Source organism: Strongylocentrotus purpuratus, unplaced genomic scaffold (genome assembly GCF_000002235.5).
Source record: "Strongylocentrotus purpuratus isolate Spur 01 unplaced genomic scaffold, Spur_5.0 spur5_scaffold_19, whole genome shotgun sequence".
NCBI lineage: Eukaryota > Metazoa > Echinodermata > Echinoidea > Camarodonta > Strongylocentrotidae > Strongylocentrotus > Strongylocentrotus purpuratus.
Window position 1 is genome coordinate 14,905,552 of NW_022145604.1, and position 24,839 is coordinate 14,930,390.

The 24,839-nt window shown below is 37.5% G+C and overlaps 1 protein-coding gene across 2 annotated transcripts; it reads right to left on the minus strand.

The window, feature by feature from the left end:
• Positions 1–865: 865 nt before the first annotated feature.
• Positions 866–22,331, minus strand: LOC580595 (phosphatidylinositol 5-phosphate 4-kinase type-2 alpha). Of its 2 annotated transcripts, XM_030990394.1 has the most exons (10): positions 22,038–22,331; positions 10,944–11,041; positions 9,615–9,711; positions 8,060–8,212; positions 6,590–6,775; positions 5,598–5,711; positions 3,660–3,713; positions 3,266–3,479; positions 2,324–2,427; positions 866–1,638 (listed from the first exon to the last, which is right to left on the minus strand). In XM_030990394.1, exons 1-10 carry the CDS (start codon positions 22,164–22,166, stop codon positions 1,558–1,560), a joined length of 1,230 nt encoding a protein of 409 aa, XP_030846254.1. In that variant the 5' UTR covers positions 22,167–22,331; the 3' UTR covers positions 866–1,557. The 2 variants fall into 2 exon arrangements, with proteins under 2 accessions (XP_030846254.1, XP_030846253.1); XM_030990393.1 differs by lacking the exon at positions 3,660–3,713 and having other exon boundaries at positions 3,266–3,533.
• Between the last annotated feature and the right edge of the window lie 2,508 nt (positions 22,332–24,839).

Genomic DNA, 24,839 nt, shown 5'->3' on the forward strand with positions numbered 1-24,839 from the left:
TATTACAAATGATACAAAATGACCAAATAAATGACTTGCCACATAAGTCCCTGCGTTCAGTTGGTGTGTTGTTTTTGTACATGTAGTTCCCTTCATATGAACTTTAGGGGCTACATAACATCTTTATCCTCGTGCGAGTATCTTCACGTACCCTGGGAAATTTATCAAAGCTATTTTAAATATCATGAGACACGATAGAACAATGGTGATAGAAACAACAAGAGTTGGTAATGCCAATGATATGTGAAAGACCACACAGTGCCCTTGTATGCTGTGTCTTGACAAAGAGCTCACATGGGGTGTTTCCCAAAGATCCTCAGTCAAAATTAACTCTAAGTTGGACTTAAACATTATGGAGAGCCATTTGAAGCCTTAAAATAAGATATGATCAAAGCAAAAATTCAATTATTTTAGACTTTTCATACATGAAGAACATGAAATCTCCTTGATAATAAAAAATATGAATGATTTGAATCAACATTTTATGCCTTTAAAATAAATTTTAAGTCCAACTTAGGATCTTTATGAAACACCCACAGGATCATATTCTGAAAATTGTTGTCTTGTGATTAGGGCATATTGTGTACTGAGAAAGAGCACACATACCAGGATCATGTTCTGAAACTTTCATGTTATGGAAAACGATGTTGATCGTCAAAACGGACTGAACTTGTGCAGAATTAACCCTAATCATCAGTGCGTGCGCAGATGTCCCTTTGAAATGTATGCGAATGTAGCCAGCTTTGTGCAGATATTAACCACATACAATTTACATTGTTTTACTAAGATAAAAGATGGCATTGTTTTCAGAATACCACTCCAGGACGAAAGTACAGATGGACAATCACCTTTTTTTTTGGGGGGGGGGGGGGGGGGGGGGGGGTAACACCATGTACAACACAGGGTGCTAAAGTTAAAAAGAAGCACATTTATACACAAGTTCACTTGGTGATACCTCTAATATCTACCCTTTAACTGCCATTTACCGTGATATCCCAATAACATGAGAACCATTACACCGACACTGATGCAGCTGGAGTGATCCCAGGCGACAGTGAACAAAGATAGTTGATACAAAACAATGCGTTACGACACAAAGGTCCTCCATATTTATGCAAACAAAGCAAACATAGCTCTGGACAAGCCCCCCAAAGGATACACCCATCAACATTTGATATTAAATAAGCTTTGATAAATTTCTCAACTTATATTTGGATACACCCATAGACATATGATATTAAATAAGCTTTCATAAATTTCTCAACTTATATTTTTTTCTTTCATAATCCAAGTTCTATACACCCTTCAACCCTACCTGACCAACAAAGAGCGTTCACATTTACACTGGTTTGCTCCGGGCCCAAAGCAAGAAGTGCGTTATTCCAAACAAACCGATGGCACGTCCCCATGGACACCTTGTTTGTAAAACCGGACGGCTCCCCTGTGTAGACAGACCCTGTCATTTTTTTCTTGGTCACAAAATGTCTTTCAATCAAGACGTGGGTTTAGGAAAGAGTCTCAGACTGACTGTGTCCGTCTTGGTTTGTGGGTTCCTCTTCATTCCATGACTTTGGAGATGAAGTCTAAGAACCTCTTTGCATACTGTTCAGGTTTGACGGAGGATATTTCAGCACCAGCCTACCAAGGAAAGAGAGGGGGAAGATACAAGGGTACATTTAATGTAAACAAATAATTCTATTATGCAGTGTGAGTCAATAAAAAGGAAACACATATTCAAGCTAAAATTTCTTAGGAACCAAATAAAATTACTGAAATACATTATAATGGTTCGACAATGAGGCAGTGTAAGGCCAACATGAGGCTATGCCAATGAAGAAGATACTCTCTGCAACTGCGGAGAGACTCAGACGATGGACCACATCTTGCAGTGCGGCGGAACAGGTTGCACAGATGAAGACCTGGCCCTTGTAAACGAGAAGGCCATCGCAGCCATCAGGCGATGGAAGAACTTAATTTAATTTAATTTAATTTAGGAACTGTACATCAATCTTGATCTAAGGAGACACGAACGAACATCTGTTGGTTCAATGGGTGATAGTGCCTTCTTTAATTTGATAAGCTGCTCATCAAAATGCCATCATTTAGAGCTAAGAATGTCCTCTATTAAAAATAATTCCTTGCGACTCTTTACTGGTGTGTGGTTCATCATCACAAAGTTTTTGTTTCAATGATTTATACAATCTGGGTAGAACTCCTTTAAAGACAACCTTTACTGTTAAAAATGATTCCTGGTTTGTGGTTCTTCACAGTGACATCATTTTTAAATTCCAATAATTCATATTATAACCGAGTTAGTACTCACTCCATGTTTGACTGTCTTTGCAGCCTGTGCAGCCTTCTTCTTAGCACCCCAGTGGGTGAGGATATCAATCAGCGCCATGAAATAGATCAATTTCCTAGGGCATCCTGTAAAACAAAAGGGAAATTGGTGTGCTGAATATTTCATTGGTTGTATGATAAAATAATGACATTGCTATGGCCTTGTCTGTATCAGAAGAATATAAAAATTACAAAATACTATGAGAAAATCCAACATAAATAAGTACATATGGAGTGACATTTGAGAGGGATCATGAGTTTGCATTATGCTCATTTTGTCCAAGCAACTCACAAAATCCAAGTTGACTAAAAAAAAAAAAATAGTCCTAAATACCTACTGGGGAATGATTCACACTGCATCTGTATCTAAAGTGAGTAGACAAATTTCTGAAGGCTCCACTTCACATGATCTTCTGATTTCCATTTGTTTACGCCAAGGAGTGCCTTAGCCCACAGATCGATTAGATATGTAGGTTCTGACGTTTGGAACGCTTTGCCACCTGAAATACTAGCTTGTAGTAATCTTTTGTTATTTAAAAAGATACTGAAGGAATTATATCTCTCAAAATATGCTTGTTAACTTATGAGGTACACTTTTATAGTGCTAGTTTGTCAAGAAGAGGTAATGCGTATTTCCTTTTTTTTTCTTGTTATTCAAATATGTTAAGGGGCATGATTTTTTTTGTTTGTTGCAATGACAGAATGTCTTATTTTAAACCATGTTCTATCTATACCTAAGATTATCAACTATGTTATCTTAGGGACCTTGCACTTCAAACATTTTTTGTTTATGCACTGTTCCTACTCTGTATTATATCTCGATGTAACCCACTGGATTTTATTATTTGTAAACAATTATTTTACATGGTGAATAAATAAAATAAAAACAAACAAACTAAAAATCTTCTTTGAAGCATAGACTTACTCTCGTATCCTTTCACAGCGTAGACATCGATGCTGGGGTCATACTCCTCGATCATGACGTGCCTTGTCCTGGGCGTGAGGACGGGGCTGTCAGGAGGGGTGAGGCACTCGCCGCTGCCAGAGTCTTCCCCTTCCTCTTCAATGACTGCATCCCCGTTCTCCTGGCTGGCCGTCTCTGCATCGTCCTCCTCCCTGTCCTGCTCATACTTGTCCATGTCGTGGATGCCCACCAGGAGACTGTAGTCCATGATCTTCTGCTCCGACAGGAACTGCAGTCAACAAACAAAATGATAATATTTGTTATAATAGTGTAAATTTATAGAGCACACACACCATCCAGGGACACTAATGGCGATAGCTCAGCAACAGTTCTCTTTAATACAATTAAAGTAAATGTCATGGATGCCCACCAGGAGACTGTAGTCCATGATCTTCTGCTCAGACAGGAACTGCAGTCAACAAACAGAATGATTTTGTTTAATTTTTTTATTTAGTGGAATGGAAATGAACTTTGTTTCCATCAGCATCACAAACGTGGTGCTGGCGTAAATGGACACTAATGGCGATAGCTCAGCAACAGTTCTCTTTAATACAATTAAAGTAAATGTCATGGATGCCCACCAAGAGACTGTAGTCCATGATCTTCTGCTCAGACAGGAACTGCAGTCAACAAACAGAATGATTTTGTTTAATTTTTTTATTTAGTGGAATGGAAATGAACTTTGTTTCCATCAGCATCACAAACGTGGTGCTGGCGTAAATTACTAGGTTTGTCTCGGAAGGACAGAGTTTCGGATGAAGAGGTGTTGCATCGAGCTCAAGAAAAGCGGGTGCTGCTTCAAACGATTAGAGAGAGACAAAAGAAATGGCTTGGACACATAATGCGGCATGATGATGGGGGGAAGACCTCGTAATGGCTCTCTAGATGAGTTAATCACAGAATGTGGAGCAACAAGATATAAAAAGCTGAAACAGATGGCTCAAGACCGAGGTACTTGGAGAGACACTTGATGTAGAATTCTGATTGGGTCACTGAACCTGTCATACACTGACAGATCACTATTGATGATGATCACATTACATACAAAGATAAAAGATGGAATATTGTGACAGATTAAAATATAAAAATTACATGCAAACTGATATAAACCATCAAGACGTAAAGAAAATATAAAGAAAGTATGAACCATGACACAAATGGAAAATGGTGAATCTGTAGAAGCCAAGAAGGCTTGACAATTGCATTCTGAATTTTAAATGTGAAATGCTACAAATCATGTTCCTGAGCAGGATGGGCAAATCTTTATGTACAATCCAAGAGTCCAAGTCTCTTGCAGAAGTGATGCAGTTCATTAAGGAGAAATTTGTAGCAAAGGGTGACATTAAACTTACACACTGGCAATACACGATCACATTCACAATCCTTTTCATAAAGGTGGCAGGGACTTTTATATATATGCTTTCTAATGATACTTCAATTGTCTAATATGCTCAATTTCATGGCTGACATATTATTGCAAAATAGAAATGAGTTTTGTTTTAGTTGTCTATGTTTCTGTTCCTCGATTGATCAGCGTTTTTTTAAATGCCCAAATGAGAAAAGGTCCTGTGCAAATATTAAAATTTTCTCAAAAAGTGGCGTATAAAAGCCTTGGATATTTAGAATGCTTGATTCAAACTCTAAACGTTGAGTTCTTCGTGGAGTAACAGGGGATTGAAAAGACTGTTTGTTACAAAAAGGTGCCAACAGCACAGCAAGAATTCATCTAGAATGACAGATCAAACATTTATGATCATATTTACATCTGTATGATCTGACTTGAGTTTGCTAAGGATTTTATCCTTGTTCTGTTGTCATACGATTATCAAAATATTTTCACTAAGGAATCTCATTTAACCGTCATTGTCCTTGATTGATTCATTTAATCATTTATCGCAACCATGGGTTGGATTCCATACAAAGCGTCTATAAATCCCTTCATACTTACATCCGTGTCTGACTTGAGTTTGCTAAGGATTTTATCCTTGGTCTGTTGTCCTACGATTATCACAATATAATCACGCAGGAATCTCATATTACCTTCATTGTCTTTGATTTGATTTATTTAATCATTTATGGCAACCATTGGTTGGTGTGGTTGTCTTCAAAAATCTTTATATGAAGGAGTTTCGTCTAACAATACAATGCCCAACTGTTGATATTCACAAGGTCGATGAACATTAACACTGGAAACAATTTGCTAAAGTCCAACAAATTTCTATTTCTTTATTACATCCTGATGCAGTGACAGTTGGATTCCATACAAAGAGTGTATAAATCCCTTGATACTTACATCCGTGTCTGACTTGAGTTTGATAAGGATTTGATCCTTGGTCTGTTGTCCTACGATTATCCTTCTGTTGCCACTCAGGAAGTCAATGTCCTTGTAGGTGGGAAGATCTTTGGCCTGTCAGGAAGGAATACAAACAGGATGTCACACAATACCGTTTGATCTTAAAGAGAAGCTCCACAACTAGACAGGCAAAATGAGTTGTGTCAAGCGATTTTGTTCAGTTAAACATTCTACCCACTTATATGTATTAAATGCTTTGTATGGAGATTTCTGGACTGGGATAACTGTTTACACGTACCTTTGGTCAAAATTGAATGAAGTATGGTCTTGGGGCATTCTAGAGGGTTGATTTGTGAGCATACCGTAGAAGCCATTTGCAGGTTCAGAGTATGCCCTGACACATATGCAGTTAAAACAATCTGCATAGCTCAAGTCACAAAAGTAGGATTTTCCCTAGGTCCACTACCGGTATGCAGAATGTGTATTATTTACGCTTCCTAAGTCTAATTTTGCATAAGTCAAACTGTTTGCTGTGGTCTCAACAGATTCAACTTATGCAGGTTTAACTGTATTGACCTTGTTTGGAACCCTTGTCGAATGAGAATTTACCCTTGGTACATAATTTTTCTGAATTCAGCCGACCCTTGATACCAGCTTGGACCATGGTTGTACATTATTATCCCTCAAGGCAATCCAGGCTTAGCAGAATACATATAAGTAAATGATACTTCCCAGAATTCACATCATGATATAGGCCAGTGTCTTTCCAGTGTCGTTCCACAGAATATATATGAGTAAATGAAATTTGTGACTTTAAAATGTTTTGATTGTGTTCGTCGGAAGGAATGCATACTTAAAAGATTTCACGTCATGATATAGGTCAGTGTAATATTTTGGAGTCATAAAAAGTATAGTAAGCAAAGTGTTTACAATCTTTCAATGATTCTCTCAAAAAGGATTAATTCCAACTCGACACGTCGTTCGTTGTGTACCTTTTCTTTGTCGCTGGCTTGCCTGTCAATGAGGGAGCCCTTCAAGTCGTATTTTCTGTGGATGGGTAGCGTGTGACCGAATATACTCCTCATGATGACCATGTACGTCTCAGCGCCGTCTACCGTTAACCTGTACATGCCCAAGTACTGTGGTAACAACGTCTCGCCATGCTTCTCAACTATGTACTGTGATGGATAGCAAAGAGAAAATACATTTAAATTTAAAGGGAGTGTAGCTTGGTGAATACTGGTTAACGCCGTCTACGTCTTCTTTTGGAGTACTGCACGTATAGTAACCAAATGGTCTTGATTAATGGTAGTCAGTGACTTAATCTCTACATGGTCAGCGTTCACGAAACAGTCGATTGGCCCTAAGTCAGGCCGCGGGAAAGGCACATAGTCTCGTCAGGCTACACTCCCTTTAAAGAGATCCGGTAACTTTGTCTCAGATTCTGAAACAAAATTCTGGATTTAGCTCATGATGCAATGATAATTATAAACCTTTAGGTCAGTCAGGAACCCCATGACTTTTACAAGCCGATCGCCTGTCTGATTATCAAGATATTTATGATTAGAATTACAAAATTTGAAAACCGTTCGCCTGACGGTTTCATAGCACTACAGTCTACTGGGGAAAACGAGTATGGTAAAACCGGTCACTCAAAGATTTTTACTTTTTTGAGGTACTTCTTGATCATTTTAAAGCGCAATTTTTTTAGGGCTTCAATATTACACCATATCACAGACACTGATAACACGGAGGGCCGTGTATCTCAGATTTAACATTGTTAAACGATCCCTTTAAGTGAATAGTGTTCCATTGGTAATAAATACAAAATGGCTTGTAGTTGATGATTGTGGCATAGACTGCATGCTTTAAAATAAAGTGAATATGAACAAAAATGCTCTGTCATGATTTGTTAACCTCAAAGAATTATGAAGACCATTTTTGTTTCCTTTATTCATCTTCATCTAAACATAAAAGGTTCAGCTTTATTTCTGTGGAAAACATGTCAAACAATTTCAAAATTTGTTCCTCTTCAGCCATTGCTTTTAAGGTAGGTTTTCTGTTTATTTTAATGAATACCACAGCATTCGTATTCTTCTTCTTCCTTTTTAAAATCTGTCATTTAGCTTATTTGACATTGTAAGCAAATCCTGATACAAGTATCACTAAAAAACAAAATCTGGGTCTAGTTTATAAAGAGTTGCAATTGATCTAAATCAATCGCAAGTTTGCAGTCTCTTTAATATCTGTTTATGTACATAGTTGCTATTGATACGGCACGTTCTTGTTTTTGGTTGTCATTAAATTACTATATGTAAATATTATGACTATATTTCATTAATTTTCTTGTATTTTACTTTAAATATGACATAAGTCTCCAGATTTTTGCCATATTCTTTTTTTAATATAAAACCAAAATTGAAGTGAATTGAATTGGACAAGAAGAAAAACATGTTTCAAACCTGGTGGTATGGTGGCAGAATGTTATGCATGAGTTCAACCTCTTCTTTGGATATCGTCTTGACGACAAACTTCCCTTCGCTGGACCGGAGAAACTTTGCACCGCTCTTACCCGCAGAGTCATCGTAGATTGGTGATGAACATACAAAGGAATTCTGTGATTGTGAAAACAGAGTAAAAAAGAAGTTTCATGATCTACGGAAATCAATAAGTTACAAAAGAAACAGAAGCAGGATTTTACTTGTACATTGCCGTATGGTCAGTAGACATATCAATGTGTCAAATATGTTTGCAACTGATTGGAAACTTGATAGAAAAATCATCATTAGCCTCATTTACACGTTAAACGGTAATGTACCATCTAAAAGAAAGTAAAAAATGCCTCAGCAAATTGAAACCATTTGAGACGTAAGCCTCAAGGGCATGTGGGGGTAGACAAAAATAAGTCAATAATAGTTATGCAAAAACCAAGAAAACATATTTGGAATTTGCCTTTTTGCAAACTACACCTTCTTCCTGTCTGGTGTACAATTCCATAATTTTCATGCTCAAAACACTATTTCCTCTAGTATTTCCTGTCTTCACTGTAAACAGTCGTGTACAGAAACAACAAGCTTCAAAACAACGAGGAAGTCCAACCCTTACAATCTTCTTTGTCTATTGGACATGGCACAAAAATCTCTAGGACCGTCTCCTCTCACAGGAGGCTTGTACATATAATAAAAACAATGACTGAAAACAAAAGCTTAGTTTCTATGATAGCCATGTCTCATCTTTCATACTGGTTGTTACATGTAGATCCTCTTGAAAGAAAACAAAGAAAGATGAGAGATGTTTTTATATTGCCCACATGCATATTTAAAGTGATCGTTTAACAATGTTAAATCTGAGATACACGGCCCTACATGTTAATCAGTGTCTGTGATATGGTGTAATATTGAAGCCCTAAAAAAATTGTGCTTCAAAATGATCAAGAAGTGCCTCAAAAAAGTAAAAATCTTTGAGTGACAGGTTTTACCATACTCGTTTTCCCCAATAATCTGTAGTGTTATGAAAACTGTCAGGCGAACGGTTTTCAAAATTTGTAATTCCAATCATAAATATCTTGATAATCAGACAGGCGATCGGCTTGTAAAAGTAATGGGTTCCTGACTGACCTAAATATTTATAATTATCATTGCATCATGAGCTAAATCCAGAATTTTGTTTCGGAATCTGAGACAAAGTTACCGGATCCCTTTAATACACACTTGTATCTTGTCTGTATGAAGCCAGAGGAGCGTTAAAGGGGGTGTAGCATGACAAGACTTTGTGTCTTTCCCGTGGCCTGACTCGGTGCCAATCAGGTATAATAGGACTACGGACAACGCGACCGCAGTATTCACGTGCATGCAACATCGCGAATGCTAGCGCGTTGACCATTAATCAAGTCCATTCGTATACGTGCAGTTGTCCAAAAGAAGTCGTAGATGGTGTTAACCAGTATTTGCCATGCTACAACCCCTTTAACTTTAATTTTCCTCCATCAAACATATACTTTATAAAAAGTTTCCATACCAGATATTCATGGTCTGTGATACTGAAGAGAGTTCTGAGATTTCTGAAGACCTGCGGGCAGTACTCCTTGAACTTGAAATGACTTGGCAAATTTTCCCTGTCAAGAAAGCAAAGAGATGAAAGTGAAGGAAAGATACAGGCAAAAAATCCAGGAAATTTGATTCATGGAATATTTATGTTCTATTTTTACCTGAATGCTAAGAGTAAGGGGCATACAGTCCTTGTAAATAAGCAAATACAGGACCGCTGGCTGGGCGGTGGGGGTGGGGGGGGGGGGTCTACTTCCCAGGTGCCCTTGTGGTCTAAAACCTGAGAGAGATGGGGGGGCACAGAACATAATAATTTAAATGTAGAGGTGTCGTGGTCTAGTGGATAACTCAGTGGACTGTCAATCACATGGTTTGCTGTTCCAAGCCTGCCATGACACTAATGTCCTTTGGCAAGATATTAAACCTACATTTGTCACACGTGACCCAGGTGAGGTAAATAGGTACTTGGCAGGAATTCACTCCTTGGAACGCTAGAGCGTCATAATGGCAGCCGTGCTAAAGCCGGAGTATTAATTGTGGAGCGCCAGGAGTGTAAAATCTGACAGACTGAGCGCAATACAAGAACCCACTATTATTATTATTAATATGGCTCATGGGGGTGAACAGAACCCTAAACATGTACATGTATAGTAAATGTATGCCATATCATAATTCAAAGAGTGACAAGGGCCAGCTGCCCCCCCCCCTCCCCCAAAATGTACAATACATGTATCTACCATTGCCCTAGTACCATGTAGGGCAATTCCACGGTAACGGAAGGACACTCAGACAAGATTTTTGAACTTCAGGTTCATACTAAAAGAACTGTTTTATTAGTATAAGATGTGAAACAGTACAGATATAATACCTATATAAGTGCCTTTAATTCTCCCCCAAAAAATTGTCATTATAGTTAAGTAGTTTAAGAATGTGCATATTAATTATCTCGGTAACGGAAGGACATAAAAATGGACATGGTTTTTCCAGTTAATTAGTGTTTATCCAAACTTTGTGAAGTTGATGAAGCTTTCCACTTGACTGAAACACATTTTGTTCCCCATAGTTTAATACATACTAATAAAACATTTCTTTTCGTATGAACCTGAAGTTCAAAAATCTTGTCTGAGTGTCCTTCCGTTACCGTGGAATTGCCCTGTAGTACTTGTATGTACCATAAGCAGTAGGCTCCATTAAGAAGAGGATGTACAGGTACCGTCAATCTTTTTTTTTCTTCTTCCGGCCCCCAAAACCGGGGTGCGTCTTATACGCAGAGATTTACAGTACATTTACATGTACTTACTTGTTGAAGAGATGGTTGTCAATCTTGATCTTGCCGTTGGCTTTGAAGTCATCTGGCATCAACATGACAGGAATGCTTACATGGCTCAGCTCACTGATCTACATTGGATAAATCAAAGAAATAAGAAGAGACGTTTTAGATAACAAAAAGAAAAACTTCTAGAGGCAGTCAAGAAGAATGTAAAAACATTCAACATTGTTTTGTACTCAAGAAAATGTTGAATTGCCGTTCTAAATATTATGCTTTTTTTCTCTGTTCGGTACAGGTGTATGTGCTTGCAAATGTGACATGTCTACTTTCATACATATTGTATAATCGTGTACAATTACACCTTTTGAAGAAGCACCTACAGTTGTATAACATTAAACTTTACTATTGTTATTGCTGTAACTGTCACTATCTACATGTATGAGTCACTATAATAAATATCAACTTGTTATATTTTCATGAGTGAAAAGTTGGTTCAATGTTTTATGTCCCGTAGAAAACAACAATCATACAGATACCCAGTACACTTTGCAAAATTACAATATGTAGGTGATACCATCATTAACATGTAAAAGAAAAAGAACAATATTTATAGCACTAAAAGAATAACATAAATTGCTATTATTTCGAAGAAGAAAGCCGATTCTTTCAACACTTTGCAATAATCTATTTTGTTGATCAGGAACAACATCATGACGATTCTTTGTCTTCCATACTTCGATACAACACCATTAAACCAGGAAATAAGCAACACAGGAGGATGTTGGAGCCTTGGAGGCACCTAGGTCTTTTCCTGTTTATACCCCGGATTGGTGTTTCAAAATATCAAATCCTTTTGATTCTTTACTGGTCTTTGAAAACATGAAACCTTTTCCCCTTCTTCTACACGTAGTGTTTAATAAAATATGGAACCTTTCACTTCTTTATAGTTTGTATACGGTATACTTTACATACATGTAAGTTAAAAGAAATGTGAAAGGTTTCACAGTTCACCCACAGTTGTTCTTTAAAATACATGTACCAAAACCTTTATCTTTTTTTTCTTACACACAAGTCTTCTTCTCCCTTCTTTTACTGGTCTTTAAAATACAAAACCTTTCTCTTTTCTTCTTAATTGGTCTTTGAAGTACACGTATGAAACCTTTCTCTTTTTTATTCAAGATTATGAAACCTCTTCACCCCTCTTCTACAATAGTCTTTTAAAGAGAAGGTTGAGTTCTGGGAAGAGGTGAAAAATAATTTGTGAGCATTACTCATTCTTATTATGCAAGTGTGGAAGAACATCAGTTAAGACATGTTCCCTGAAAAGCATGGCTCTTCAAATGCCTTCATATTCTAAATACAATGTATGCATGTAACATCGTAAAAATCGGGGGCCGGCTTTTTACGCCACGTGTTAGTGTAGTCCCATATACATCTTTCTGTGCAAGTGTTTGTAACTTTACCAAGACTTGGCCACATTTCTTATCATTTTGATGATTCCAGAACCTTGCAATACACACAAATTCTTATATGCTAGATGATCAACCTTTTCTGGTCGGTTCCACACCGTTTCGTTCACAATGCAATCGCATGACCAGAACTCAACTTCATCTTTAACATGAAACCTTTCTCTTCTCTTCTTAACAGGTCTTTCAAAATATGAAACCTTTTCTATTTTTTTCTTCTCTCCTCTCGATCACTGGTCTTTCTAAATAAGTAAATATGAAAGCTTTGAACTCTTCTCATCTCCTCTTACTGTAGTCTTTGAAATCATGAAACCTTTCTCCTCTCTTCAAACGCCCGAGCCTCCTCCCTAAAACTGCTCTTTAGAAATATGCAACTCTTCTCTTTCTTTTCAAACACATGAATCATATCAAATTTTTTTTCTTCTCCCCTAACACACTGGTCATTAAAAAGAATCAAACCCTTTATAAATATTCTCTTGTCATCAACACACGACTCTCTTCAACATATGAAATATTTCTCTCTGCCCTAGCACACTGGTCTTTCAAATACAAAACGTTTTCTTTTCATCGACCAGATCTTTTGAGACAACTCTCTTTACTCTTTTGTATCAGTGACATAGAGGAGAAGAAGATAATGATTTAAATTTCAGTAGTCAACATGTTTACGAGTATGATAGGTTATAATGAAAATGAAACCATTTGAAACTCTTTGTGAGTATACATGAGTATATTACTGGATCTCATTGTATCCTGTACACACAAATGTATCTATAGTTCGTAGGTTTCATTACGTTTCTTTTGACACTTACTGCATAGCCCTTTCACTATCATAACTGTTCAAGGTAAATCATACTCTTTGTATACCAGTAATGTCTTCAAGTGCAAATAAAACTGGTTGAATTACAGGCCTATAAATCTTTGACCCCTTGAAACAAATCATTGGAAGTTACAACCTAAATGTAATTGGTTATTTGAAAGCAAATAACAGTTCCGCAACTGTCTATTTATACAACAGGCTTGTGGTTAATAATTTATATTATAATTTATTTTTGCTATAACTTTTGTTGTGCAGTACATGTGTGACGTGGATAATACACATGTACTGTACATGTGTATGCACATGAGTATGCAAGTAAAGATAATATTGGTACAATACATGTATGCCCGCATGCCTATCAGGCAACCCTATCAGGCAAAGTACATGTACTGTATACCCCCCCCCCCCCCCCAAAAAAAAAAAAAAAAAAAAAAAAAAGGATAGGTACTGGTAATGAAGATTTTAAAAAAAATCCTGATACTATGTTGTAGAATGATGTACAAGTACAATGTACATGTACATACATGTAGGTCACTCAATCTGATTTGCCGTCAATCTTAATTAAGAGGCTGGGAGCTGACATGTCAATCAAGTATACGGCTTTGAGGTTTGTTAATCAGTGAAACCAATGCATTCCAAAGCAGTGACTCTTTGACACATCATTCCTGTATTATATGCAATTGAATTAAATATGTACGATGTACTGTACATGTAGGCTTGTAAATACAGTTCAAAACATGCACCGTGCATCTCGATCAACATTTACCCATTATTAGACACCTTGAAAAAATAATTGCTCACTGTATGCTCTCTTAATTTTTTTTTCTCACTGCTTTATAATTATGTACCTGGTATACATGTATTGTACAATGTATATGTACATGTACATGTAGGCCTACTATACATCTGTAGTGCTGAATACGGTAAATCTAATAATATGGATGGCAGGGTCATCAAGAAGGCTGGCCTGCATGGTCTCTGTGAGATTATCTCCATAATGTACATGGCCCTCAACAAAAGAGATGAACAGTTTAATACACATGTAAATCATATTCATACCCCTTGTAAATTTGATGTTTTTGTTTGTTTTTTGTATTAACTCAAGAATAGGAAGGTAGACTACATATAGTTGAATTAGGGCATTTGTTGAATATTTTCAGATGTACATGTATACATGTATGTCACATTCTCAAGAAACATAAATCGGGACAATTCAATTTTTCACTATCAAACTTAATTTTTTTAACAAAATTTGGTAAGGGCATGAATAATTTAGTTGTGAACTGTATGATACAGCATGTACTGTATGTTTCTTCCTAGCATTAGTTGTGAACTGTGGTGCAGAATTGTACAATGTAGGCCTGCATTATGTGTACATGTACACTCTATGATGGGAGGGGGGGGGGGACTTTCAAATATAAATAAAGCTGCCACTTTTTGGTTTTGATGTAACAAACAATACTAATAATGTTGTTCAACAGCACAGTAAATGTAAAAATGTTATACTTGTAAACTTTTTAAAAGTCAATTGTACGGACTACTAATTACCTGTCCGAACACATATGTACATCATACATGTACATGTTTGTATTTAGGTATTGCATAGAAGAGGTGGTCATTTACTGCAGCTGTACATAAATCTAATAATAGATACCATACTGTAGGTTCGCTCCTACATGTACTACTCATCGTGTATCATCGGAATCATCCCTGTAGCATGGCGTACAATGTACAAGTAGACGAACACCCACCTTCTTCGCTTGATTCACATATTTAACAGATGAGTGGTTCACACTAATAATAACAGCTCTCTAGCCAGACAAAAAGATGTGCTTCACTGATGCCTTATGCTTACAACACATGTGTAGTCTCAATCTAGAAACTTCATCACTACAATGTACAAATGTACATGTACATGTACATGTATGTGATGAGTACATAAACATGTACACACGTTATTGTACAGTGAGAAAGATATACATGTATGTTTAGTATTATAATTTCTTTCTTTTTTACATGGTTACGAAGTACAATGTACATGTAGTTGAATTATCTACATGTACATGTACACTGTATAGAAGGACATGATACAAAATGTAATAAAAACATCAATGAGATTTTAAAGGTAAAGACCAGTTATGGTCATGCAATTGCATTGTGAAAGAAATGTTGTGGAATCGATCAGAAAAGGTTGATCATCTAGCATCTAGCATCTGCAAAGTTCTGGAATCATCAAAATTATAAGAAAATTGGCCCATTCTTCTTTAAGTTACAAGCACTATACACAGAAAGATGTATATGGGACTACCCTATATCTCTCACAGACCATGAGAGAAATAAATTTACCAAATATATCAATTAGTAGGCGGTTTCCCGGCAAATTTTTTATTATCATGTATTAGTCAAAACATATTCTTTCACATGATTGGTAATGAGAGCTTCCATTTCATTTTTTTGAAATTGGGGCGTTTCCAATACTGGTCTTTACCTTTAAAAATAAATATTGTTTATGTGCATCAAAAGATACAATGTACATGTACCGGTAACTGCTTTTCAATGAAAACAATAAGAATTCTACAAACAAAATAACGAATCATTAAAATAGAGAGATACTGGTACATGTACATGTGTACATATAACTTTTGGAGGAAGAACAACAACATACACGTTCATGTACATTTGTACATGTATATACATGTACCAGTGTCACCACTGGCCAATACAATCTTGGTTCCCATAACCTTTTTGATCTGATGATTCTGCAAATATTTTCAAAGGTACAATGTGAAAAAGCATCTCTGAAATCAACAAAAATGTTGCTATCTGATGTACTATCATCAATACTGCTTGGTGCTTACTTGTTTACAATCAGAGTCCACAAAAGTCTGAAATTTGAGACTACAATGGATGTATAATCTGCCATTCATTTATTGATGATATTTCATAATCTGGAAAAGTGATTAAGACCTTGGCATTTTTGTTCCCTGAATCCACTCCTCTTCTCATTATCTCACATCACTGTGCAATTATCAAGAGGTCGGTTATACAATGTACAACTGTACGTGTACAGTATGTACAGTTCATAATATAACTCACATACACATACAATGTACATGTAAATGTACAGTGTATACATGTACAAATGTACAATTGTATGCATCTATACATGAACAAATGTACAATTGTATGCATATATACAGTACCAAAGTACAATTGTATATACAGGTTTCTATACAGTGTACATTTGCATACATGTATTTGAGACTTAATTATCTTTTTTCGCACATCATGTACCGGTATATGCATGTGAGTATTTAACTAGTTTTTCTGTCAAGAAAGTTGACATACCAGGTATTATTAGTACTCTATTCTTCTACTTGCTCTTGCCCCTCCCACATCCAAGCATCCTATTATCAAGTATCCTATTATCAAGTATGTTTCATACTCTCACATGCTACTATGCTCACATACTACATGCTCTCATATTTTGTTCTTTTCTCAGTTTCATACTTCATGGTTTCAGTTTAACTACTAGACATTTTATGCAATAGTTTTTAAGCCAGACTTAAAGATAAACTTGAGTACTGGTAATGCGATTGCATCGTGAAAGAAAAGGTGTGGAATGGATCAGAAAAGTTGATCATGTAGCATGCAAGTAATGGTGTGTAATGCAAGGTTCTGGAGTCATCAAAATCATCATAAATTTGGCAGAGTCTTGGTAAAGGTAACAATCACTTACACAGAAAGATGTATATGGGACAACACACACGGTGTCGGGGCTAGTACTACCCTTATTTCCTTATCTTTCTATGCTCATTACTCAGCCAGTATACATTTTCTTCCAAAATTGTTTGGCACATGACATTTATTTGTAATCTTGAACATTGAGTGTAAGTTTTGTTAGATTCTGTGAGAATTCATTTCCTTTTTTTTACCAGAACTCAAGTTTATCTTTAATTCCTCATGCTAATGTTCAGTATCGTGTCATGACCTAGTGTCATCATAGATATTAATTTGATTTCCTCCTTGTGATTTGTTTTTGTTAGCTGGTTTGTTAATGAAATGTTATACATTTTAATTACCTTCATGCTATATTTTGCAGGTCTTCTGGGTGCACCAGTTGGTCGGGAAGAGGGACCATTACGGTTACAGTGATTTAGTTTGCTTTCCTCTTCCCCGGCAGGCGGCAGCCAACTGATGCACTCAGAGGACCTCCAGGAAGATTGTGCATTTATAATTGACATTCTCTTAATGTTTGTTTACCTACATTTACATTGTTATATTTTTTGTGAATTGCTGAATAAATAATAATAAAATAATAAATAATTAATGTTTAACAATATTTTCAAATGTTCTTTTATGATCCACTCATGAAAATCGTGATAAATCGCTGTGATTACTGTCAGAAAAAAAGGTTCGTTGAGTTTGGACTTTGGAAATGATGGTGTTCTTAAAATTGGCAAATGAAATTATAGAGGAAAATCAGGAAATAAGGAAGAACATTGATGAAGGAAGTGATAGATATATTTGGAAAATGAATTTATTTTTATATTTTCTATGCTTTTCTATTGTAAATCGCATGTACACACTGTAAGCTATTATGATCAGGAACAAAAAGAAGGGAAGCAAATAGCTATCATTCCAGTATCAATTTTTTTATGAGAAGAAAGAAGAGTCCACTAGCAAACTCTGAAGCAGGGTGCAAGGTAACTCTGAAGCCAGGGTGCAAGGTAACTCTGAAGCCAGGGTGCAAGGTTTATTGGGTGCAAGAAGGAGTGAATCCGAACACATTTTAAGTTTTGTTTACGTTTTTAAAGAAAACAACACTGTACAAAAATCACCAGAATTCATTAAAAAATTAGCACTTCAGTGACGACTTATAATACCTAAATAGCAACATTAACAATCAATTCAACTCACACATGTTGGACAAAATTTGAAAATTTAAATCTAAAATTTATTTTCATTCTTGGCGAAGAGTCGCTTTGTATTTATTGTAACCATGTAAGTTGGGGCTTTGATCGAATCGGAAGATCGGAGCGACATCCTTGCACCTGTGATCGGTATCGGCAAAAATAATCAGCGAAAAAAAATCGGCAGAATTCGTTTTTTTTAATGATGAAAATGTTCAAGTTTTTGGTTATCAAATGCCCAAAAAAATTCATGGCTGGGATTATTTTGTCATTTGGAGTTGTTGTAGACCATGTTTGTTGATATTTACGGCCTTTTCATGACTTTGAAATCAATAATATTGTTCTAAGAGAAGAAGCAAAACATGTGGGCCACCATCTTGGATTAATCAGCAGCAGCAGAGCATCCAGAAGGTTTTTCATTTTAATGGATGCAATGTGAATATCTACATGTATAATAAGTTTTTTGTAACTCTACTGTAAATATCTAGTAATCTACGTTCAAACTGTAAATGCCTGTTTTGACTTTTGGCCTGTTTTGACTTTTGGATTTTATAATGGCCGAAGCCAGGAATTTCAGGGCATGCCAATTTCAGCTGTTTCAGTGTCTGATTCAAGTTCTATGGATTTTATATTTACTCAAGGCAAGTGGAATCACGTGGAGTTTTTGGTAAGTATAGCAAGCCTGCAAGCTCTTAGAATCTAACTCTTACATGTATCTTTTATATTTGTGTCGCTAGGCCTATTATAACGCACTTGACCAGGAATCGGTAATGTGTATGTGATGCAGTGGCGGATTATCCGCCAATAACTTTCCCATTAGTTCCAACATGCAAAATAACTAAAATTTAAATTTGTCAAAAATGTATGAGTATGACTCGTGATGGTCTTTTTGTTTTAGAGGCCCTGTAATAATAAACTTTCCAATCTCTATAATATATTTTGTGCCCAAGGGTGAAGAGTAAAGACACAAGGGAGAAAAAACAGACATAACAGAACGGGAGAGTATCCGTCTCTAAGTCACAATCCACTGTCAAAATTGCCAATTTGAGATTCACATAAAATATATTCATGTACATGTAGCTGTTGTGATTTCATAGAGTCATATTTCAAACATTCAGTAGACTACTTTCTTAAATTCTTATTATTCATTTATTGGTCCAATTTATTTCAAAATTTCCCCATTTAGATTTTTCTGCTGTCATACAAATTGACTTATTACCAGTAGGGGCGCTGGTCCGAGAATGAGGATCGTCCGCATAAACGAGGACATCCTCGTAAGTGCGAACAAATCGCATCGCATCGTGGGTTTCAAGTTCCTGATCCACGCGCTGGCAATGCGAAAAACAAATTCCGCATAATAAAATACCCCCAGTTCACCGTCTACTTTTATGGGTTGTCCGTCTTCTTGAGGATTTATTGCTCAAAACGTGAAAGTCTCTGGACCAAGTCAATGTGAAATGCATCAAGAAAATCATTGTGGAATCCGTTTTTGGCATTTCCAACGTGCGGATCAGAAATCATTTTTACGAACGCGTCTGTTCACGTTATGAAGACGATCCTCGTTTATGCGGACAACCATTATTTTTGGACCAGCGCCCCGACTGATTACAAGGGTTGGATACATATACAGGATAGTCCTTTATTAATTTAAGACTAGGGTCTAGATCTAGATAGATCTATAGTCTACAGATGTGGAGCAAATTGTGGTTTCCTATTTCAGGTTAATGCAGAATTACCAAGTGTCACACATTTCGAGGATCTGAAAACGCTCTCACGCACAACGCACACGCGCGATTTTGAAAAAACGCTAGAGTCTATACGCTAGATCTATAGAGTCTACGTGTACTGATGGAATTAAGAAACTGTTGGACAACTTAAATCCCCGTAAAGCAAGCGGACCAGATCTGATCCCCATTCGTATCATGAAAGAAGCGGCAAATGAGATTGCTCCCATCTTGCAGTTGATCTTCACGCAGTCATATGAGACAGGCACACTGCCGAAAGACTGGTTGACAGCCAATATTGTTGCAATCTACAAAAAGGGGAATAGGAACATACCTAGCAACTACCGCCCTGTGTCATTGACTTGTGTTACCACTAAATTAATGGAGCATATAATATCTCATTCCATTATGGGACATATTGATGAACACCAACTTCTTGCCAACTGTCAACATGGATTTCGAAAACAACACTCAACCGAATCCCAGCTAGTCAACACCTTGGAAGAAGTCACAAGATCCTTAGACAAGAAGATTCAGACAGATGTCTTGATACTCGACTTTTCGAAGGCATTCGACACGGTAGCACATCAACGCTTACTAAAGAAGATTGCACACTATGGAATAAGAGATGAAACCAATGGATGGATCCAGACGTGGCTTACTACACGAACACAGAGAGTAGTAATTGATGGGGAAGCATCGTCTACAGTTCACGTCGACTCGGGGGTACCCCAAGGTACAGTGTTAGGGCCGCTGATGTTCCTGCTGTACATCAACGACATCAGAGACAACATAAACTCTTCCATCAAATTATTCGCTGACGACTGCCTCATATTCCGAGAAATAAAGACAACAGAAGATACGACCACACTACAGAAAGACCTTGATACCTTGAACAAATGGACAGAAGACTGGCAAATGAATTTTAACTCTAAGAAATGCCACACTCTGAGAGTACATAGGAAGCGAGAACCAATCATCCACAGCTACAAACTAGGAGGGGATATCTTGCAAGCCGTACCTAGTCAAACCTATCTTGGAGTTGAAATTCATGAGCATCTCAGCTGGAAGCCTCATATCAATGCCGTTGCAGCAAAAGCAGGAAGAACCTTGGGATTCCTAAGAAGAAACATCAGCAAATGCTCATCGCATATTAAACAACAGGCCTACATCTCCTTGGTACGCTCCCAGCTAGAATATGCCTCCGTCGTCTGGGATCCATACAGACAAAATCAGATTGACCAGCTTGAGAAAATCCAAAGAAGGGCAGTACGCTTCATATGCGGAAACTACCAACGAGATGCCAGCGTCACCAAAATGAGAGAAGATCTAGCACTCCAACCCTTAGAGGAGAGACGCAGGCAAGCCCGATTAACCATGCTTTACAAAGCCATCAACCACCTAGTCGCAGTACCAATTCCAGACTACATCCAACCAAGACTCCGTTCAACACGTCAGCAACACCGACACAGATTCATGAGACCCAGCTCCAACTCTGACAGCTACAGGCAAAGTTTCTTCTCAAGAACACTCCGGGACTGGGATGAGCTCCCTACCAACTTCATTGAACTGCCCTCTGTGGAGAAGTTCAAGGGAGCCATCAGCGCCTAAATCATAGGAGGATCTGTTTTTACTCGCACAACTTGTATATACGCACTATGCACTAATCAATCATGACCACTATGAGACACCACACCACAATATCCTCGTTTAGTTGCTGAAAAGGCTTTTGACGAGTACCAGCATAGACGTAGACGTAGACGTATACCCTACCTAGCCTGCGCCCCGAATCATGGAAATGCATCAGGCCTAGCTGATCTTGAACTTGGCATCTCTCATTCTCTGGTTAACATGGGTTAATGCAGAGAGGGTTCTCAAATTAACAAACTGAGATACGGAAATCACACAACCATTCATAATTATCATAAGTCCTGACCATAGCTCATGCAATCACGTTCATCATTAACAGTCAACACTCCTGGAGTTTTTAGAGTGAGATCTGATCTTGTGCTGGCCTCCGTCTCTGAGAGCTCGATGCTCAGTTCAGCTCTGCAAACTACAAAATGTTTTTGACATTTTGTTACTTTTATGCTGTTAGTGTTCATTTGCTTGTTAATGTGTTATTGTGTTTCAACAACACAAAGTGAACTTTCAACATCATCTAAAATGGTAACGTTAATTTATAAAGATGCTGATTTTCTCACCGAATGGTTAATCCCCCACATCAATACACTGAGGAGTGGCTCACTCGCCCGAAATAGCTTCACTTTCTGCGAAACGGCCTTTATATGCTTCGTTTTCATGTTCTTTCCCGACGGTTGATGGGACGACATTCTGAATGATCTCCTCCGACTGACACCCTGAAGAAGAATAATGAGAGTCCTGGATACTCGTAAATCTTAAAATTATGATGTTAGGTTTTCATTTTCAGGTTCAACGCCCACAGAGAAATACATCGTCGCACAGGATTTGCTCGCTCTAAAAAGTAATAGGGCCTAGCGCCTATAGCCTACACACATTTGGTACGCGTTTACCGTGTACATTCTGAATCGAAATCCGATACACAAAATCCGTAAAATGGGTACTTCGTGAATGTTTACATTTTCTACAGCAGCTTGTGGAGATCAAGATTGTATGGCCTCATATCTTCTGACGACGTAGAAGTGGAATAGATACGGGGCAATGGTTAAGGGACGATGGACCCAACCCCCCCCCCCCCAAAAAAAAAAGTTTGAAAATGGGGAAAATGTAATGATAATGCTTTTCGGAGTTGTTGTATGTCAGTAGAAATGCTATTGGATGGTACTAACAGAAAGTCGTGGCCATGCCGACAATAATAGTGAGAGAAAAACAAAATTGTGGCACTGATGTTCAAAGGTGTCACCCCCTTATTTTGCCCGATTGCATTTCTTATTCTAAACTAGCATAATATATTCGAATGTCTTGAATTACTTGAATGCCGTGAGTGCCGAAATCGGCTGCCTAGCAGAGCCGGTGTAATCATATTGGAGCACCTTTCAAGAGCACTATGCACTATTAAGTGCGCATATAAATATCCAATATTATTATTATTATTATTATGCTTATTGAAGAATTGCTCGCTCACTTTGCTCGTTCGCATCAAAAAAATATTCTAGGGCAAGCCAAGGCTATACCAACAGCATCCTAACCGCAAAGATGATTAGAGAAGAAGAAAAAAAATCATTTGTAGGCCTAGGCCTAACCGTCAGGCCATCCCAAATTTTGAGAAATGCAACAGTTTATTGAGCAAACTATAAATGCTGAAACATGTGGTTGTTTGTGTTTTGAAATACAGTTTCAGCATTCAAAATAAAACAATTTTTTGCTCGGTCGTTACGCTCCCTCCTTTTAGGATCGAGCTAGTTGCCCCAATATAATATTATTGAATTACTCGGATTTCTAAATGGTAGATTACATAAGCAAATATTTGCATGTGTTTTTAAAAGTGTTAAAACTCACAAATAATACATATTACTGGTCAGCAACAGGGGGGGGGGGGTATCCCTGAAAATATTCACGAATGTTGCCCCCTTCCCTTCAGTCCACAGCGGCACTTTAGAAAAATTGATCTTTTATATTAACCGGTGCTTCAATGTTACAGATGTTGGATGATTAAGATCAGAATTTGAATCGAAAGTGCTCTAAAATCAAAGTTCAAAGTTGCAAATATTATCTCGCTCGATCGCTATGCGCCTCGCAAAATCACCATTTACCGAGAAAGTCGCTAGCCTAATCCAAGCTTTTTAAACTTTGAAAATTATAATATTCTTATTCGGCGGCCACAGATACCCCCCCCCCTCCCGCATTCTGCCATGGCTGTCATTTTTAAATTGTGGATGTATGCAGTGAATTCAACTAGTTTGAATATTCATGTCCTTATACAAGTTGGATATGAGTTGGTTGCCTTCAATATACTGAATCAAAAGGCTACGCCACTGTAAAAAAATTAATCGTCATAACAAAGTCCCTCGGAGAGCACTAATTTTCTTTTCTTCATGATATAATATTTAGCGGCGATATCATCCAGGGAATGTTCAAAGGTAGAATTTTCGAGGGCAAAAAAAAGGGGGAAAAAAGTTAGTGCTCACTACCCCCCCCCCCCCCGCCCCCTGAGCGAATTTATCGGCCGGCGTGACTATCAAATTATTGGGGCAAAAACAACAACAGTGCTCCTTACCCCCTCTCCCCCTTCCCCCCGTTTATTCACCGACTGGCTGTTTCGCCGATAAATATTTTCTCACGAACTGGGCCCCCTCTTTGGTCAAGAAAAAAAAAATCGCCGCCCCTGGTTTGTTGTATTGTAACAGGTGGTCAACTTTGGAAAAGTTACATACCACGACACAAGGGGAATGAGATCTGGAGGATTTTTAGGGTGGAACTTTTAAAATCTATAAAACACATTTAGAAGTTAACATAATTTATCGAAATATGAGGTGTATGGAGAACTAAACACCAACAGCAATAAACTTGTATTTGGATGACAGGAGCCTTTTAAGTACCATCAAAATATACCAAACTGCAGTTTGGTATATTTTTATGGTACTTAAGGGGGGAGGGGGGTAAGGAGCACTGTTTTTTGGGGGGCCCCGATAATGTGAAAGTCGCGCCGGCCGATAATTCGCTCAGGAGGGGGGTAGTGAGCACTATTTATTTGTTTGCCCTCGAAAATTTGAAAATCGCACCCACTGGGGGGGGGGGGAACCAACGAAATGCGAGGGGAAAATCTGTATTCCGTTGGTATCACGGTGGTACTGACGGAATACAGATTTTCTACAATTATTACATCTACTTGTATATTTTGAAGGATATGCGAGGGAGCGTAGCGACCGATCGAGAAGATTTTTGCGTTTGTATTAGTCTAGACGCTACATTCTTGGGCCCTCCAGAGCTTAAAATTGTGTTGTAGTCTTTAGTCAGTATTTGCTATATATACCGGTTTATTATGTTTGTGTGCATTTTTTTAACTTTACGGGGGGACGATCCCC

Excerpts from the sequence above, each read along its gene's own strand:
- LOC580595 (XM_030990393.1), bottom strand. The coding sequence starts at position 22,166 with ATGTCGTCCCATCAACCGTCGGGAAAGAACATGAAAACGAAGCATATA. Across the intron at positions 6,776-8,059 it reads TTCTGCCACCATACCACCAG|TACATAGTTGAGAAGCATGG; the intron begins GTTTGAAACATG and ends TATCCATCACAG. Across the intron at positions 1,639-2,323 it reads CAAAGACAGTCAAACATGGA|GCTGGTGCTGAAATATCCTC; the intron begins GTGAGTACTAAC and ends TTTCCTTGGTAG.